The 17,509-nt window shown below is 46.2% G+C and overlaps 1 protein-coding gene across 2 annotated transcripts in view; it reads left to right on the forward strand.

Moving 5' to 3' along the window:
- The window catches only part of Rim (Rab3 interacting molecule), a 150,672-nt gene that overhangs the window by 121,753 nt on the left and 11,410 nt on the right, over nucleotides 1-17,509 (forward strand). For both annotated transcript variants that reach the window (XM_050184672.3, XM_050184671.3), the window contains exons 8-18: nucleotides 1,378-1,501; nucleotides 1,730-1,812; nucleotides 2,188-2,300; nucleotides 4,710-4,840; nucleotides 5,571-5,736; nucleotides 6,610-6,699; nucleotides 8,074-8,218; nucleotides 10,553-10,829; nucleotides 11,790-12,019; nucleotides 12,363-12,702; nucleotides 15,757-15,962. In XM_050184672.3, the coding sequence (XP_050040629.1) occupies nucleotides 1,378-1,501; nucleotides 1,730-1,812; nucleotides 2,188-2,300; nucleotides 4,710-4,840; nucleotides 5,571-5,736; nucleotides 6,610-6,699; nucleotides 8,074-8,218; nucleotides 10,553-10,829; nucleotides 11,790-12,019; nucleotides 12,363-12,702; nucleotides 15,757-15,962 (1,905 nt within the window). The remainder of the gene's footprint in view (nucleotides 1-1,377; nucleotides 1,502-1,729; nucleotides 1,813-2,187; nucleotides 2,301-4,709; nucleotides 4,841-5,570; nucleotides 5,737-6,609; nucleotides 6,700-8,073; nucleotides 8,219-10,552; nucleotides 10,830-11,789; nucleotides 12,020-12,362; nucleotides 12,703-15,756; nucleotides 15,963-17,509) is intronic.

The following is a 17,509-nucleotide window of genomic DNA, read 5'->3' on the forward strand; positions in this document are numbered from 1 at the left end:
GCGCACGCACGCACGCACACACACACACACACGCACACAAACACACACACACACACACACACACACACACACACACACAGACAGACAGACAGACAGACAGACAGACAGACAGACACAGACAGACAGACAGACAGACAGACAGACAGACAGACAGACAGACAGACAGACAGACAGACAGATAGATAGATAGATAGATAGATAGATACTGGAAAGTGCCTAAAGTATTCTAGGTATTCTAAGTATGTTAATCGCATTAATAGCCGGTGATCTGTTAAAGTGTCGCACTGGTTGCCAAAGAAGGGGAACGCGCTCGAGGACGGCAGATGATTGGATGTTGTGATGATATTAAGAAATTTAAAGGCACAGGGTGGAATCGTCTGAGGCAAGGCAGAAGTATTTGGAGGCTGTTGTCCTGCAACGGGCATGAAATATAGCTGCTGTTCATGATGATACAAAATTAGGTACATGAATACTAACCCAAACTGAGGCTAGGCTACTGTTGAAGAACTCTTGATGCATTCATTCGACGAGAAAACGGGGTTTTTATTCTTCTTTCTTTAATTTCGCGCTCGAAGCGCGAAATCGACGTTATTCTGTTATTTAGCAAATTTCTCAGCACTAAGCTTTTCTTAATTAATTTATTTTTGTTCGAAAGCTCTAAAGACACACCCAGGCTACGTTTCCTTTCATTTACAAATGCAATGTAATACTTTCATTGTAAGAACTTCTAACACGCCTCTTTGTGCATACGTTGCCACAATCTGTGACTTCACAAAGCAGAGGTGCGCGAATTGGAAGATGTCGCGCTCGTATTTCTGCTTAGCGTTGTGTTCTGCGATTCCAAGCATCAGCCTTCAGCAAATGCAGTTCTTTGTATTGTTAAAGTGTAGTGTACAAATGCAGCTCCGTGTTTTCTTTAGTGTCATTCAAATGTCGTATGAACAGAGTGGTTGCAAGAAACCGGCGACTACAAGCGACGCCTGCAATTGCAGGCCCCTACATACGCCGGCAGTAGTGTCAGAGTATATTACTATAGGCAGCCCCCAATGCAGTGTTAGGTGTTATGCTAGGGGACGATCATGAATAAATTCGCACATCATATTGCAGTCACATATATATATATATTGTGCTGTGCAATTTCCTTTGCCTGTGTCCAAAGCATGAACATACGCGAAGCTTAAAGCGCTACAACCGATGACTACCAGCAATGCTTGGAGTTTGGTAAGTAGTCTTCACCTGTTCGGTCGCGGTTCTCTGTGTTCGTCCTAGTCCGAGTTGTTTCCTTACGTTAGCGCAAAAAGATGGAGCTAGAATATAATTCGCAGGTACTATATCTTCGTGCTGCCGCTTTTTCCCCCCTCTCCTATCTTTTCACAGGAGACGAAGTTTTGGAATGGAACGGCCGGTCACTTCAAGGGAAAACATACGAGGAGGTCTACGACATCATATCAGAATCTAAGCAGGAAATGCAGGTCGAACTCGTCGTTTCTAGGCCGCTCAGGTAACGTGCAGCAACATTTTTTTTTGCATAATTTATTTTACGTGACCCTATCGAATATCACGAAGAATTATTACATCACATGAGAACATTTAGAGAGTTGTTCGCACGCTGTTCACAAGTAACCGAGTCGTCTGAACGATAACAAGTTCGAGGCGGCTCGGATTTTCTTTCCTTTTCATTAACTGCACTTCTTTTCTTTTTGTGTCGTTTGTGTTTCTAAATTTGCAGCGATGCTGGAAGGGGAGACATATCGGACAGAAATATGAGGAGACACGTTTCCGGACCCAGCACGGGGAGCACCACAAGGCGAGGTTCGTATGACGGGGTTTAAGCGGTCCTTATACTTGTATTAGACGCCTCACATTTTATCGTGCCGCGATCTCAGCAACCAGTCAGTGCAAGCTATATGAAACGTGGCGTCTCATGCAGCAGCCGAGAGGCGCACTCACTTCTTAATTACATCGTCAGTGAAGACAAACAACTAGTCTAGTCGGTGTGTTGACCTTCTCGATTACGCTACGAGAACACAGTCAAGACAAAGTTCGTGTTTTCTCGTACTTAGAATACAGAACGAACCACGTTTATATCGCTAGTTAATGTCGTTCGCTATTTACCAGTACAAGACTTTACTGGCACTCGCCTTATTTCTGCGTGTATTTCCCGCCCTGCGTGTCTCTGTTGTCCAGACGTGAGGAAGCACGACTACTCAGACCGGAGGCCCAGCGTTACGGTGACGCCAGGCTCCCCCACGTTAGGCCACAGACCTCGTCGTTCTCCAATACTTGGCGGACGCATCCGGGTAAGCCAGCCAGTCCACCCACTCTTGCTTCTTCTGCTTGTTTTTTTTTTTTCTTACTCCTCTCCCGCTTCGGCTTCCTCCTATTCTTCTTACTAATCTTCTTCCTCCTCTATTTCTTAGTCATCTTCCTTCTCAATTTCTTTTCGTATTCCCCTTCCTCCTTTCTTTGCCACTTCCTCTTTTTCTTCTTTTTGAAAAAAATAACGCACGCACAGAAAGCTCGTGAGCAACGCGAGCAGAGGAGCAGGGAACGACCTTATAACAGAGGAAGAGAAGGCCGGGTCGTGCCAAGAATAACAATTATAATATACGGTGTTCCTTTAACCCACTGTTCATGTTCAGGTTCTGTCAGCGCAACGACTAGAAAAACACGATAGAGAAGAGACGATCACAAGCGTTTTCTACCAACTGAAGCTTTTTAATGCAAAGACGCGTTGTTTAATGCACTCTTTATTGTTGTTTCTTCAAGAGGAAACTTCACCCGTCGCACTAGCTCAGTGGCCACGGCGTTTCTCCATTGGGCGCGAAGTTGCGGGTTCGATCCCGGCCTCGGCGGCCGCATTCCGATGGGAGCGGAATGCAAAAGAACTTGGAGCACGCTTAACCTTCGCCTTTAAGAGTGGAACGTGATAGCATTCAAAGATACCCGACTGCTTCTCACGCTTCCCGGCAACTGCAGCTTATTTAACCGTAATGTTTACCGAGAAACGCTGGCGGCGAACGTTATGCACGAAGGCGAGCTTTATGAAGAAAACGTGGCCTCTAGCGTGGGCCGATCCCGTAGATAGTACACAGCCGCGCTAAAAGAAAAATTCTATCTTTTTTTTTAAGTTTTCGATATTATTTCGCACTTTTAGTATTTTAGGTCTGGGAAGATTTAAGACGAAAGACATGCGCTTTCGGTTTTTTTTTTTTCATGATGTTTGTTTGTGGGCTGTCATTCTCAAAATTCTGTGGAATAAGTTGTCAAGAATGTAATACAAAGTATGACCAACTTTAGTGATAGAGTGGTGTGGCAATATAACCCGCATATACCGCGTGTCATATAGCAAGGCGTGGCTTATGCATGTACCTAAATCCATACCGCAATTTTCGCTCACGGACGACTCCGCCGACGCCGACTCCGTATTTTCTGCGACACGGGGCCCTTAACGCTATCGCGTTAAAACGCCCGCGAACCACGCACTGGGTGCACGTTAAAGAAACCCATCGTGGGCAAAACTAATCTGAAGTTTCGTCACTACAATGTTCATTATCATATTTTAGTTTCTGCACGTAAGACCCCAGAATTTTTGTTTTCGATTGCAACAAAATTTTTCATATTGAAGAGATGAAGCTTACTTTTGTCGAAAGTACGATATAAAATTCTGATTTAAAGCATCATAGCTTTAAAGATATTGCTGAAGATGGGTAAGTTAAGAAAGTTGAAGCATAATGTTTAGAAATACGAAACTCGTCACCAATATAACAGATATTGCAGTTCTGCAAATTGCATCTGCTAGAGCATCTCAAACGGACAAATGTATCTGACATATAATGGTGTACGAATTTATGGCTTACATAACCTTGTATAACAATGTTTATCAGGGTCTCGCAGAAGTCCCACTCACAAATTATAGGTATTTACATTAATTCTGTCCGCTTTAGGTGCTTCAGAGGTCCATATCACACAAATGTGATATCGTTTTTCGCTGCCGATTTATACAAATATTTTATTGTTGTTTGTAGCATTTTTTTATTTTAAAAATGAACTTAATGAGATATGTGTGCCCTACACCCAGTAGGTATTAACTTCTATCTCTCTTAAATGCAACAACGAGAGTTTCATATCTCTCCCTGTGAAATTCCCTTGTCGAATATTTGTGTGCGCCCAGGGCTGTAAGAAGGATTACATAGCTTTCAACTACGTCTTTTGCCATCACTCGTCTAGTTAGAGCTCCGTTGTCAGCCTCTATAAATTAGTTTAAGGTCCTAATGGTAAGGGTGTTACCGGTGCGACAAAAAAACACACACTTAAGGGTGTAAACACTTTACAGTGCAGGGTGTATTCTGCGAGTACTCTGCGCTTTTGCTTTAGCTAATATTTAGACTCGAGAACTCATTTTGTGTTCGAATTCCAATGAAAACGTTCGTCCGTGCCAATAACTAGATGTGACTTCCGCATTCACAAAAATAAAGAAGTTTTTGCCCTAGAACTGTTCGCAAGAGCAGATGCCGACCAAAGAGGATGTTGGAGATTTCATGAGTGAAGGCGGCCGGTCATTGGCAAACAGCGCTTTACGAACGAAAATCTTTGTGAACTCGACCCCTGACCATCGGACTTCCGTTATTTTACGAGCATTACAATATCCTTCAAATGGAAGACTCACGCCCAGTTTCTTTTTTTTTTCTTCTCTTTTTCCTTTTCAGATCAAACTCTGGTACGATGCTCAATCCCTGCAGTTAGTTGTTACAATTGTTTGTGCCACAGAGCTTCCACCGCGATCTAATAACCAAGCCAGGAATCCCTATGTAAAAATGTTCCTGCTCCAAGATAGAAGGTGAGTAGATACCTACGTCATTTACATTCGACGCTATGTTTCCCGCATTTGCGGCACGTAGTTTAAGCCAGTTTGATCCAAGGTCATGATGACTTAACATCGGCCTGCGTGCATACTCGAACGTAGCAATTCTTGTGTCATTTCCTTACCAAAATCTGCAATTGAAAAAGGAAACGTCTTTGCGGAGAGGCATGCTCGAAATATCGTACGGAAACCTCCTTCATGTAAACGTTATGCATGTACATTATAGTTACGAATGTGTTACACTGAAAGTCGGAAAGCCATAAGACATAAACGACAAGTTAATCCAATATTTACAGAGCTACCTTTTGTGACGATCGTGACAAAAATAAACAAATCAATAAAATAATGGTTAATTAAGGAATTCCGCATTTTCCTTTTTTAGGTACGGATTCGAAGTGTTTGTTCTTAGTTTGCACGTTTCTCTTTTTTCAAGCTTTAACTGTTCTTTAGGTTACCATTGTTTATTTCTTTATATTACTGACCCATGTGTCCTGTGCTTGATGTGCCTCCTACATGGGCCTTTGTCGAGTGTGCGGTATTGTGGGGGAAAAGAAGTGAAGCTGACGGCTGGTAATGTTTACCGTAATAGATGCTGTGCGATCGCTGTGCGAGGTGTTCAGCCCAGCAAAAGAATACGGGGCTCGCTGTACGTGCTGCCACTTGCCGACCATTGTGTCACCCCCCCCTCTCTCCCTCGCTCTGCCAGTGAAAAGAGTAAAAGAAGAACAAAGACCATTGCCAACACGAACGAGCCCAAGTGGAACCAAAGTTTCGTGTACGCTCCACTGCGGAAAAGTGACTTAATAAACCGAGCCCTGGAGGTGACCGTCTGGGACTACGACCGATACGGCGCCAACGATTTTCTCGGAGAGGTCAGTGCATGCCCGTGTCGTCGCTGCTGGAAACGATGTTTTTTTTCCACGTGGGCGACGATGAGATGCGTGTATACCTGTTATGGGGGAAAAGAAAAAAAAGAAAAGCTAACACAATTGCTGGGCGATAAAATCCGCTGCAGTAACGAATGCCTCTCGTGATGTCGGCGCATTCCTTCGCTGGCTTAAAATCTCAAAAACATGTTCCGATGCTTAGACGCATGGTTGTCGGGCTGCTAAGCACGAGGTCGCGTGATCAAATCCCGGCTACGGCGGCCGCATTTCGATGGGGGCGAAATACGAAAACACCAGTGTACTTATATTTAGGAACACGTTAAAGAGCCCCACGTAGTCCGAATTATTCCGTAGTCCCCCGCTACGGTGTGCCTCGTAATCAGATCATGGTTTTAGCACGTAAAACCCCATAATTTAATTTTTTTTTTCATGTTTAGACGCCATATGTGCCACACGATTTAAGGAAGCCACGCTGTAATGACGAATAGTACGACGTAATTGAGCGATAATTAGCTCGGTCGCGAATATTCGCCGAGGACCACTAAAAGAATACGGTTAAAGAAAAAAAATATACTGGTAATGGCGTATTTTGCCAGCGAAAGTCAAGAAGTCGGCTTGAATGAGAATAGTCATAACACTGGCACGGCTCCGTGACGTCACAAACCGGTCTCGTCGAGTGTACTTCGAAAAGGTGAGACGTGGAACGTCGTTGTCAGTCGAACGACGACGCGTTTATGACCCACACGATTGATTATTCGAAGTGCATAAGCGGCCGCTTTTTCACATAGGTGTGTACGCGTGCAATTTAAAGGTTTTAGTTGAGGTGGCGTGTTAAGTATTCCTTTCTTTTTCTTCCAGGTTGTGATTGAATTGGCTACGGCGCCTTTAGGTGGAGATGGCGAATGGTATCCCTTAACCAGTCACGAGGAAAGCTTAGGTGTACAGTATGTAAGTAAATCGTTTAATCTAATATTGTAGAAGTATTCGCGGGTACATACCATGCTTACGTGCATTTTAGCACAACACCCACATTTGGCGCTGATCGTCAAATAACGGCACGAAAATAAAGTGCTCCGACGATTACAATACTCCCTAATGGGAAATTTGAGCACAGCTCTATTTGTGTTTTCATTTCGTGATATATTGAGGCAAATAATTTGAGAGAGACATGTAGCACATTCGGTAATCGCCAAAAATCTTATCTGTAGATCAAGCGCGTCGGCTTTTATAGATGACTCGTTGAAGGTTCCACTGTAATCGCTGGTGCCGCGTGGCTTCCAGAAAGTACTACACAATTCGCGTCGCCCATACAATCAGATTACAAAAGAATCGCAAACCATGACAATCGAAGCAAGCGCGAACGAGACAAAACCAACCAAACCGAACAAGCGAGAGCGAGAGTTGACGCGAGCAGACGGTAGTACCAAACGAGCGGTACGGCTGAGACCAGATACGAGCACTCATCGAGTAGACGGGCGGATTCGCATGACACCAGTTTCCCGCGCGCATGTCACTCCGCCGCTCGCGGCTAGCGTATTTCACCTCCCGCTCCGCGTTTGCTCTTTCGTCTTTCGCTGTGCTCGTTCGCTCGGTTACATCACCGACGCCGACGCTCACCGCAAGAGCGGGCGCATAAGAGCTGCACTTTAAAACAAGCGACGAACGTATATACGCATACAGCGCTGCTTATGTCTCTTCTAGGTTCGTCCTTTGTCTTTTACGTGCTGTTATTTGACAATCATGAATAACCAACTAGCCCAAATTTTAGCGCTTTGACACTGACTGACCGCAAGCATAAAAACACCTAAACCAACGTTGCGCTCCCAATTATGGCCAACTTTGGCACACTTAGATCTGGCATGCTGGAAACAATTCCTTAAGGTTATAATCAAGCGTCGAAAATTTTCCCTTTTTGTCATTATTATACATAGCGCACATCCTGATCACATCCAAATATGTTTGATCATTGCAACTGATTCGTCAAGTGTACGCACTCATGTAAAAGTTGTGCGCACTTATGTTGGCTGCGCACTGATAACACCGAATGAAGTTAAATCCGTGAGTCTGCTTCGACGAAGCAGGTAAAATTTCTCGTTCGGAAATCAGTGCTGTTTGCTTCAAGAAAGCAGACGACACTAATTCTCGACGTGAAATGTCACCCTGTCATTCGCTACAAGCACGAGCCCTTGCGATCGTACGTATGAGCCAACCTTTAGCTGTAATGTCGCGCGTATTCCTCTAAATGAACGCGTATCGAACAGTGTCCTATACCTGAAACGAACGGGCAAATGCGCATGCCATCTTCTGCACCTCTTCCGGCAGAAAAATCGCAACATGTACCTGGATACGGAAGGTACGAGCTCAGTGACGTCATCAGATCGCCTCTCACCGCCATCCACGATATCAAGGCTCTCCGACAGCGACCTGTCCGAAATTGACTACGACGACGCCATCCCCATCCTCAGAGGTACGTCATGCGCAGCCTTACTTTTATTTCTTTGGCACCCATGGGCGCGTGAGCGTGTGCCCACGAAGGTACACTCTGCTTAGCGCGAAGACGTTTTAAAACGCAACATCATGTTTAACCGGCGCGAGAAAACAATGGGACAATGAAAAGCGCGTACAAGTTGTTCTGTCCCATAGGAACATTCGGGAAGCGCACTTATCATAAGGTATCAAACTCGTAGTCACTGATCACGTCTTGTAATTGAGCAACTACAAGGGTTTGCACATTACGCAAACTGTCTTCCTCGAAGCTTGATGAAGCGTGTACTCTGCACTAGTTCTTTTCTGATAAACTGTAATAATCTAACAACAGCGCATAGAACAAGGGACGAACATAGAAGAGATGCACAGCGCTGACTTTCAACTGTGTATGACTCTTTTATATTTGTCCCTCGTTTTACGCGATGTTTTTAGATGATCATGAATAACGAAATTTATTCCCTAGTGAAGTTTGCAGTCATGTCAACAGAGTGGCACTCTTGCCTTCGTCTGTTGATGTTCCCACTGTCTCTCTGAGTATTCTAAGTTCTGGCGTTCTGTTCTTAAAACGGGAATTCCTACCTCCCCTCCCACAACGGAAGAAAAAAGGAAAGGTTCTACCAAGTGCCCACGCTCAAGAAGAGAAGTTCGACGTACATAGTGGTTCAAATATTTATTTGAGTAAATGTTGATGATACCTGACTATTCTGCGTCCTTGTGCCTCTTTGACGATCATTATTCACTCATTTCATACCTTATTTGTATCGTATTTCACGCGCAATTACGTCGACCTTGTCTTTTGTAGTGTCGATACTTTTGTTGGTTCCGGAAATAGTGTAGTTTTGTTGCGATGTGGCTAATTTTCAACGATAATGGCGCTAATTACGCCAGTACCGTAAATTTTACCTACTCTGCAACTAATTATCGCTTCTTGTGGGCGCCAGCGAAGCCGACTTTCAAGCATTGTTGCCTCGCGCGAGGCATGCGTAATCCAAGCGAGCCCGCTTCTTTCCCCAAAACTGTGCCGTACGGTGGTTTTGCCTCAATGTGTCTTTGTCTACGGCGGTGCATCCTCTACAGGCGTTTAGTGCAATGCGGTTCATTTTCGACTATATTGGCTCTAATTACGTTGATAACCTTAGTCTTAACTCTTCTGCGACTAATTCTCACTTCTTGCGGGCACCAGCGAAGCCGACTTTCAGGCATTGTTGCCTCGCGCGAGGCATGCGTAATCCAAGCGAGCCCGCTTCTTTCCCCAAAACTGTGCCGTACGGTGGTTTTGCCTCAATGTGTCTTTGTCTACGGCGGTGCATCCTCTACAGGCGTTTAGTGCAATGCGGTTCATTTTCGACTATATTGGCTCTAATTACGTTGGTAACCTTAGTCTTAACTCTTCTGCGACTAATTCTCACTTCTTGCGGGCACCAGCGAAGCCGACTTTCAGACATTGTTGCCTCGCGCGAGGCATGCGTAAACCAAGCGAGCCCGCTTCTTTCCCCAAAACTGTGCCGTACGGTGGTTTTGCCTCAACATGTCTTTGTCTACGGTGGTGCATCCTCTACAGGCGTTTAGTGCAATGCTGTTCATTTTCGACTATATTGGTTCTAATTACGTTGGTAACCTTAGTCTTACCTCTTCTGCGACTAATTCTCACTTCTTGCGGGCACCAGCGAAGCCGACTTTCAGACATTGTTGCCTCGCGCGAGGCATGCGTAATACAAGCGAGCCCGCTTCTTTCCCCAAAACTGTGCCGTACGGTGGTTTTGCCTCATGTCTTTGTCTACGGCGGTGCATCCTTTACAGGAGTTTGGTGCAATGCGGTTCATTTTCAACTATATTGACTCTAATTACGCCGGTAACCTTAGTTTTACCTTTTCTGCGACTAATTCTCAATTCTTGCGGGCACCAGCGAAGCCGCCCTTCAGACATTGTTGCCTCGCGCAAGGCATGCATAATCCAAGCGAACCCGCTTCTTTCCCCAATACTGTGCCGTACTTTGGTTTTGTCTCAACATGTCCATGTCTACGGCGGTTCATTCTTTAGACGCGTTTAGTGGAATTAGGTTTATTTTCGACTGCATTGGCTTTAATTACGCTTGTAACCATAGTTCTACCTTTTGTGCGACTAACTCTCGCTCTTTGTCTCGTTGAGACCTACATTTTGATACCATTCGCGACTCGCTACGACTCTCCGGAGGCGCGAAAGGGCCGTTTTTTTTTTCTGGAAGTGGTTACAAGATACCCAGACCCTAGATACGCCAAACCCATGCGAAGTCAGCTAAGAAGACTTTATTTTCATTCTATCCGTCGTCGCGCAGACCGTCGCAGCCTGGAGGGCCCGAGCCTATCGGCGTCGGCGGGTGGCGGCTGCGGCAGCCCCCCGCTGGAAGAGGAGTTCGGCGAGCGGCCCACGCGCCGGGACATGCCCCACCGGCGTCACCGGTCAGGCTCCGTGGTGCTTCCCGACGGAGGAGGAGGCAGGGAGCAGCAGCCGCAGTCGCTGTACCGAGTGCCTTCCCGGTCGCTGGGCTCCGGATCCATGGGCGGCCGGCTCATGCAGTCCAGCTCCAGGTCGCTGTCGCCGCCGGACATGAGGTGCGCGTCGCATATTAGCCAATCACACGAACTATAAGTGCCCGCTTTTCCATTTCCTGAACGTGCGGGCACTCACTGTTAGTATACCATAGGAAGTACACATACGTAAGGTTCCCTGTCTACCATTTACCTAAGCGTCTAAGCAAGACCGATTCCGGGAGCACTGTATAGAAGGATAGAGCAGTTATAAAAAGCAGTGTTAGTCCACGGCATCGCGAGCGAGATGCGCGAGTTTTCAAAAGCCCTGTTGTAGTGCCCACGGCAGCACGAGCGGCGTGTGCAAAGTTCTTTTATTGCCTCATTGCGATCTTTTTCCGGAGAAGCACTGACATGGGACTCCAAGTTAAGTTGCCTAAGTATCATATAAGTGGTAACTAGTAACTGTGCGTGCATAAACAACTTGAAGAAACTGAACGCCGTGTACACCTCGGAGGTCGACCGGATGTCATATAATGAACGCTCGATTTTGGCCTATATAAAGGCTGGTCGAACGATGTTCAAGTGGAAGTTGTGCTTGCTCATAGAAATTTTGTTGCAAGACCGCTGCTTAGTAGGCCTAGGAAAACATACGCGTAAGTACGTATGTAAAAGCAGAACCACGCGAACGGTATAACGCGAGCATTTAAGCACCACAACTCCACACCAACCGCCACATTTTCTAACCCTGCAATCTTCTAGAAGTTTGAACACCTACGCACAGTTTATACAGCTGACCTTACCTTGCCTGTGCAGCTGTTTGCGTAGACTTATTGCAGTGATACATATATTCGAAAATCATTCGTTTGGTTACTGTGTCAAATGTAGAGCGGTGCAATGTACAACTGTAATAAACTAGCGACCACCAAGGGAAGCCTTGCTCTGCTCAAGAGTGCGACCTGCTCCCTCCTTCGAGATCCCCTAAAATCTAGCTATGATGGTGATGATTAATGTAATTCGAATGTTCCTGTTGTGCTGCCACAGGCCCAGGCTGCCTCCGCCCGACGACCGCATGCCCGGCATGGGTAGCCGGGTGTCCCACTCCCTGGGCGGCACGCCGACGGGCACGCCCACGCCCAAGAAGCGCCACCTGCCCCAGGTACCACCACCCGGTGCGCGTAGGGCGCCCGGTACCAGCCGGGACCAGATGACCCTCGACATGGAGGAACGCGCCCGACAGCTCAAGCTCCAGATCAAGCAGCGCCGATCCGGCAGTAAGGGCATCGTAATGTGTGTTTGCTTTTGTGTAGCACGTATTGAGCAACAGAAAGCTGTATCGGGAGTTTTTCATGTTGCTCTACAATTTTCTTTTGCACTTTTAATCAAATTATAATCATTAAGCAGTTGATTAAATAAGACTAATGATCTAATCAGGAGGAATGCAAAAGATATCCTGACTATCCAAGCCACGGCCAACAAGACTACCTTGGTTCGGACCAGCTAGGTAGCATTTGCATACATATTGAGTTTAGTTCAAGTAACGTAGGACGCCCTGTATATTGTACAATGCGCGCATCGCCTTTTCCGGCCCTCATGTAGCTGCGACGCCATTCGCAGCGATGACGCCGGTAGCCATGTACTCGGACAGCGAGGTGAGCCTGCGACACCACCAGGCGCTGGAGCACGCGCACCACCACCACCGGGGTGGCCCTGGCCTGCCCCCGGGGGGACCCGCCTTGCAGAGAGGCCGCGGTCCCTCGCACCACCACCGGGGCGGCGGCAGCCGGCTGGCCGCGGGCCTGGGCCTGGGCGGTACCATGCTCAGCCCTGAAGGGGGCGCCGAGGGCGGCGCCGCCGGCGAGAGCGACGGCTCGGAAACCAGCTCCGTGTCCAAGTTCTCCGTCACCAGTGCCTTCTCCACGCAGTCCGAGCGCCCCAGGAGTAGCAGGACGCTCAGGTGAGCGCCGCGCCCGCCCGCCCGCTTCGTCCTCGCCGCTCATGGTGTGCCTCTAGATGAGCAACGCCTCCTAAAAAAAATAATAAAAAAAAAACGAACCATACCGTTGCGTGAAGTCGTGACGTTCCGTTGTTGAACCGATGTTCTCATCTTATAAATGCCCACAGTGACTAGAGTAGGAACGCGGTAGACAACGTGTTTAGCTTGCCAGTGGCCCAGTTGAATGTATGGACTGTTCGCCGATTGACGTAAATGCCACGGCTGTGAGCTCCCAGGTCTTCTACTGCCTAAGAAGTATAGCACCTAGACGGTGGAAACTTGTTCCCTCGAATGATGCTGCTATGGACTGCTTTCTGTCGATCAGCGTCATTTCCTCCCATTTTCCCGCTAATACTATTTCTTGAAACGTTCCTGTAATATATATATATATATATATATATGGTCATCATTAACGAAAATCGAGCCCCTCGGTTCGGTTTCCATTCTTCTTTCGTTTAGATATATAATAGTATGTCCCGCGCCCATGCACAACTATTGTCGCAGGAAACGTTTTGCAAAGTAATTGTATGCTTCCAGACGCAACAGTTCCGCACGTCGTTCTTCTCCAATGTGAGCGTAGCCTTTCCTCGCTTCCCCTCCCCGAAAAATTTTGATGGCTATGCCACTACTACTTAGCACTTAAGCCAGTGAGACAAGTTGAAGTATTACTTACGGCTAGCTTCACTTTGAGCACACCACAAACAAAAAACCAAGTTCTTGTGAGATGGCAGATGCGTATCTACGCTAGTTTGCGTTCGGCACCAAACTCGCCCAGCAACTCAGTGGGAGCTGGAGACCAGTGCATCTGAAGCGCTAGTACAGATGACTAAATGTCTTGACCCTTTTCACGATAAGTAGTTTGTTCTAGAGGAATGAGATGGCGCTTTCGGTGGTGCGCCGCACGTTGCCTCAGTGAAAGCGCACGAATACGAAACCATTACCTGCTCTGCTCTGCTTCTGTGTGATCAGCTGTTGTAAACGCAACTCGGTTTTCACTAATGCACTATGCCCCATTCATGCTGCAAAATATAGAGTGAAGACATGTGCAGTAGTAGGCTGCAAAAATTGTGACTGGCATATTAATGAATGGAATGAATCTATGTATCCAAGTAGACGGACCGCTGCTACGTAAGGACTGCTTGTGTTGCCGGCTTTTCGCGATGCACGGCTTCCCTCGAGGATAAAACAATTCACTCATCCGCCAGCGTTGTAGCCCTAACCTCCAAGGAAAGGACTTCAACCCCGGAACGTCTAGCTGCTAGAGTGAGTGCCACTCATTATACGGTGACAAAGGGAGTAGTGCTGCTTCTTGGCACATGGTAAGTTTCTCGCTCGTTATCTAAACACATCCACCCCAACTCACATGCAAACTTAAGCCCACTCTATCGAAAACGTATCAAGAATAAGTGAATGGGCGCACGCTTGAATCAATGTGCCGAAGCATGGCTGAAAGCGACTACACTGACAGCACACTAATGTTCGAAGCTGAACGTTTCGTAATGGTCAACACAGTAAGCAAGTGACTAATGATAATACATATTGGCTACAAGCTATTACAACGTACAGAATATCTATGTTACAAGCCTTGTGCCCAGCAAGAACAAATCTATCACAACTGAGCACACCTGCGAGTGACCAGGCAGAAATAATCAGATAGTGATTGTACCAAGGAAATTTGCTGAGCCAGAAATGTGACAAGCCACTGCTTCAAAATATTTGTCAAATAAACGACGAAGGGCGAAACACACTGATACTGTTTCAATTCATAAGTGGAAAGTTAGGATAGCTTGGAATAAATTTTTAGCCTCGCTTTCATATCAAGCACTGTATACGCTGCTTGCGTCATTTGGACAAAGCGAAATGAGCTCCTAAAGCGCTTACATGTCCTTTGAAGCTGTAGCCAAAGCTTCGCATGTTGTCCACCTAGTCATCGTCTGCAACTTCTGCCAAAACAGAAGTTTACAGAGCCGCACCGACGTCATATACATCCATTGCAAACACAGAGGCGACGGAGGTAGCTGAGGCAAGCAATGGACTCATCACCATGTGATCAAACATGGCAGCGCCCACGGGATCGCCGCAAAAAGGGTCAATATGCCGGCACCATATACAGTATGCGGGCTGTCCTGTATTGAGCCACATCACGCGATGGTGTAGTTTCCGTGCAATGGAAGTCTGCGGGAGCCACATTCAAATTAATTTATTTCTGCCTTGCCAAAAAAAGATAGACAGAGCAGCTACAGGAAAAAAGCCGTAGTACACAGCTTGGCAAAGCCACAGCCCCTTTTAGCTTAGCAGTAGGTAAGCGGCACAGTTTTACATAATCCAGGCACATAACAATCAAGCAATATACAAATTCAACATAACACATGTACATAGCAGTCAAATATTATACAACTTATGTAAAAATTTTAAACAAGCAAAACAAAACAATCAAACATTACACAAGCTTTGTAGGCACAATAAAAGGGTGTTCGCAGTCGGTAACATAAAAGGCAGGCAGGTGACTGTTTGATGAACTAAATAGGTCAAACTTATTACGCTCGTATCTGTTTAATAGAGCAGGAAGAATATAATTCAAACGTTCCCTACCTAAATTCAATCTAGGTGCAGGTACAGCCCAGACTTTGGCATTTCTTGTTGAGTGAACCGATTCCTGAGGACGTTGTGCAAGGTTACGCAGGTAGTTTATATTTCTACGATCTTAAATTTTCAACCTTACAAGTCCTTGAGAACCACCACTTCTTCGCTAAAAGAAAGAGTAGCGAGACAACGGCAGCACGTGTACATTATACCTGTGTGCAGCAGCCCAGAGTTGGCTGTTCCCTCACACCGATGGAAAGACCTTACCTGAACGGACCCGCTATGCTTTATTGTACAGACCGGTCGATTATGCACCAGACGGTGGTCTCTTAATGTGACTTTTAAAGTACACATTCCTGCACGCAGGGGGGGTGGGGGGGGAGTGGTGCTGACTGGCCATTTCTCACCCCACATCTCTTGCTTCGTTCGCAGCGAGTTCACGACGCGCATGCAAAGCTACGGGCCCGTGCACCCAGTTCGCGCAGCGCCCAGTGGCGCGACACTGGGCCGCACCCACAGTGAAGAGGAAGCCACCAGCATCGAGAAAGTGGACGGCAGCCTCTCGGACACGGCTGTCGGCTCGCTCACGGAAAAGGCCGCCGACCGGCTACTCAGCGCGAATGTTCGCCTTCCGCCCAGTGAGTATACACGCTATAGGCACCGTCCGCTTATGCACGACGTTGGGTCAGGTTTGACCCATGGTATCAAGACGGTGCTGAACGATATAGGCTTCGCGAACGTGTCAGTTGCAATGCCCATAAACAACTATTCTATACATCAATGTCTGTATTCGAATCCTATTCAAATGATACAATGAACAAATAACCAATAAATAAGTAACCCTTGTATATCAGCGTCTATATTCTAATCCTATTCAATGCATTATAGTCTAGGTTTTAATCGATTGTACAAAGGTATATCCAAGGGCACCTCGGTATTCCTTGCACAGACTGCAGTTGTCATCCCATTTTTGAAAAGTGTGTCACCCTAAGAACCTTATTCAGATGACCAGAGGGATTATGGAAAGTATGGGAAAATGTCTTCAGGAGGAACATTGCAAGTGCTGAATGCAAGTGTTGCTTTGTAATGTTAAACTCAAACAAGTTTGTGGGATGCGCACTTTTTTTCATTTTTTTCAAGTCATTGCCTCATGTCACACTGCATGCCGCCATGAATAAATTCATCGATTGAACAATAAATCAATTTCATAAAAAATCCCGTTAGAAATCTAGCTCATAGTGGGAATACCATTAGGTTAGTATGCTTGTTTGTTGTTTCCGACAAGAATTACGCATTTAGATTAATTTGGCACCCTAGGGCACTTAGAAATTTGGTGCTGCAATGATACAAGAAAACTAGAGTATCAAGCTTGCATAATTCAAAAAACATGCTAGAACAAATGCTTCTCCCACAACAGGCCCAAAAGTATGCGACAAGTGACCGGTTGGTTTTAACTCGGCAAAAACTTCAAGTACAAATCCTCTTAGCTCGAGCTGTGTGTCCTGCAGCTTTGAGAGAGAGAGAGTCACACTAGTGTGGCCTACATCACACTCCCCTAAAGAGCATTGAGAGAATGATATACACGAAGACGTATATAGCAACAGTGAGTTCTTCGGTAGCAAAATCCGATTAAAAATCAATGCAAGCTAAACATCCCGTCTTTTTTTCCCCTGAAATCTAGCGCAATTAAAATTTTCATTGCCAGTGTGCGAATTATAAACGAGACATGTTGCGTAATGGCCAAGAGCTGTTACTGTACTTTTGCAGTGATGACGCCAAATCTCTCCATTGCTTGTGCCATTTTGTCCCTTATACGAAAGCTCTATCCTCAGTAAATATGGCGCTCTGGAACATTTTTTAGCATAAATATATTGCATATATATGAGTGCTTCTTCTGCGTTGTCCCTTTAGGAACTGTTTGGACGTTCTCTTTCGTATTGGCGTACCTTGCGTACACAACTCGTATATACTTATACCTCTTTTTACATGCCAACCTAAGAGACAATTTTAGAGCAGTTGCAGGAGGCCGTCGATAGACGAATACTGCGAAAGAAAGAAAGTTATTGCATCTGTCTCCCAGGTAATGAGTAAACCATATGCACGCCGCTGCACGTGGCTTAGTAGCTATTCTGATAGGGGCAAAACGCAAATAAATTCTCATGCGCTGTGCCTCGGCTACGCATAA

Source organism: Dermacentor andersoni, chromosome 4 (genome assembly GCF_023375885.2).
Source record: "Dermacentor andersoni chromosome 4, qqDerAnde1_hic_scaffold, whole genome shotgun sequence".
Classification (NCBI taxonomy): domain Eukaryota; kingdom Metazoa; phylum Arthropoda; class Arachnida; order Ixodida; family Ixodidae; genus Dermacentor; species Dermacentor andersoni.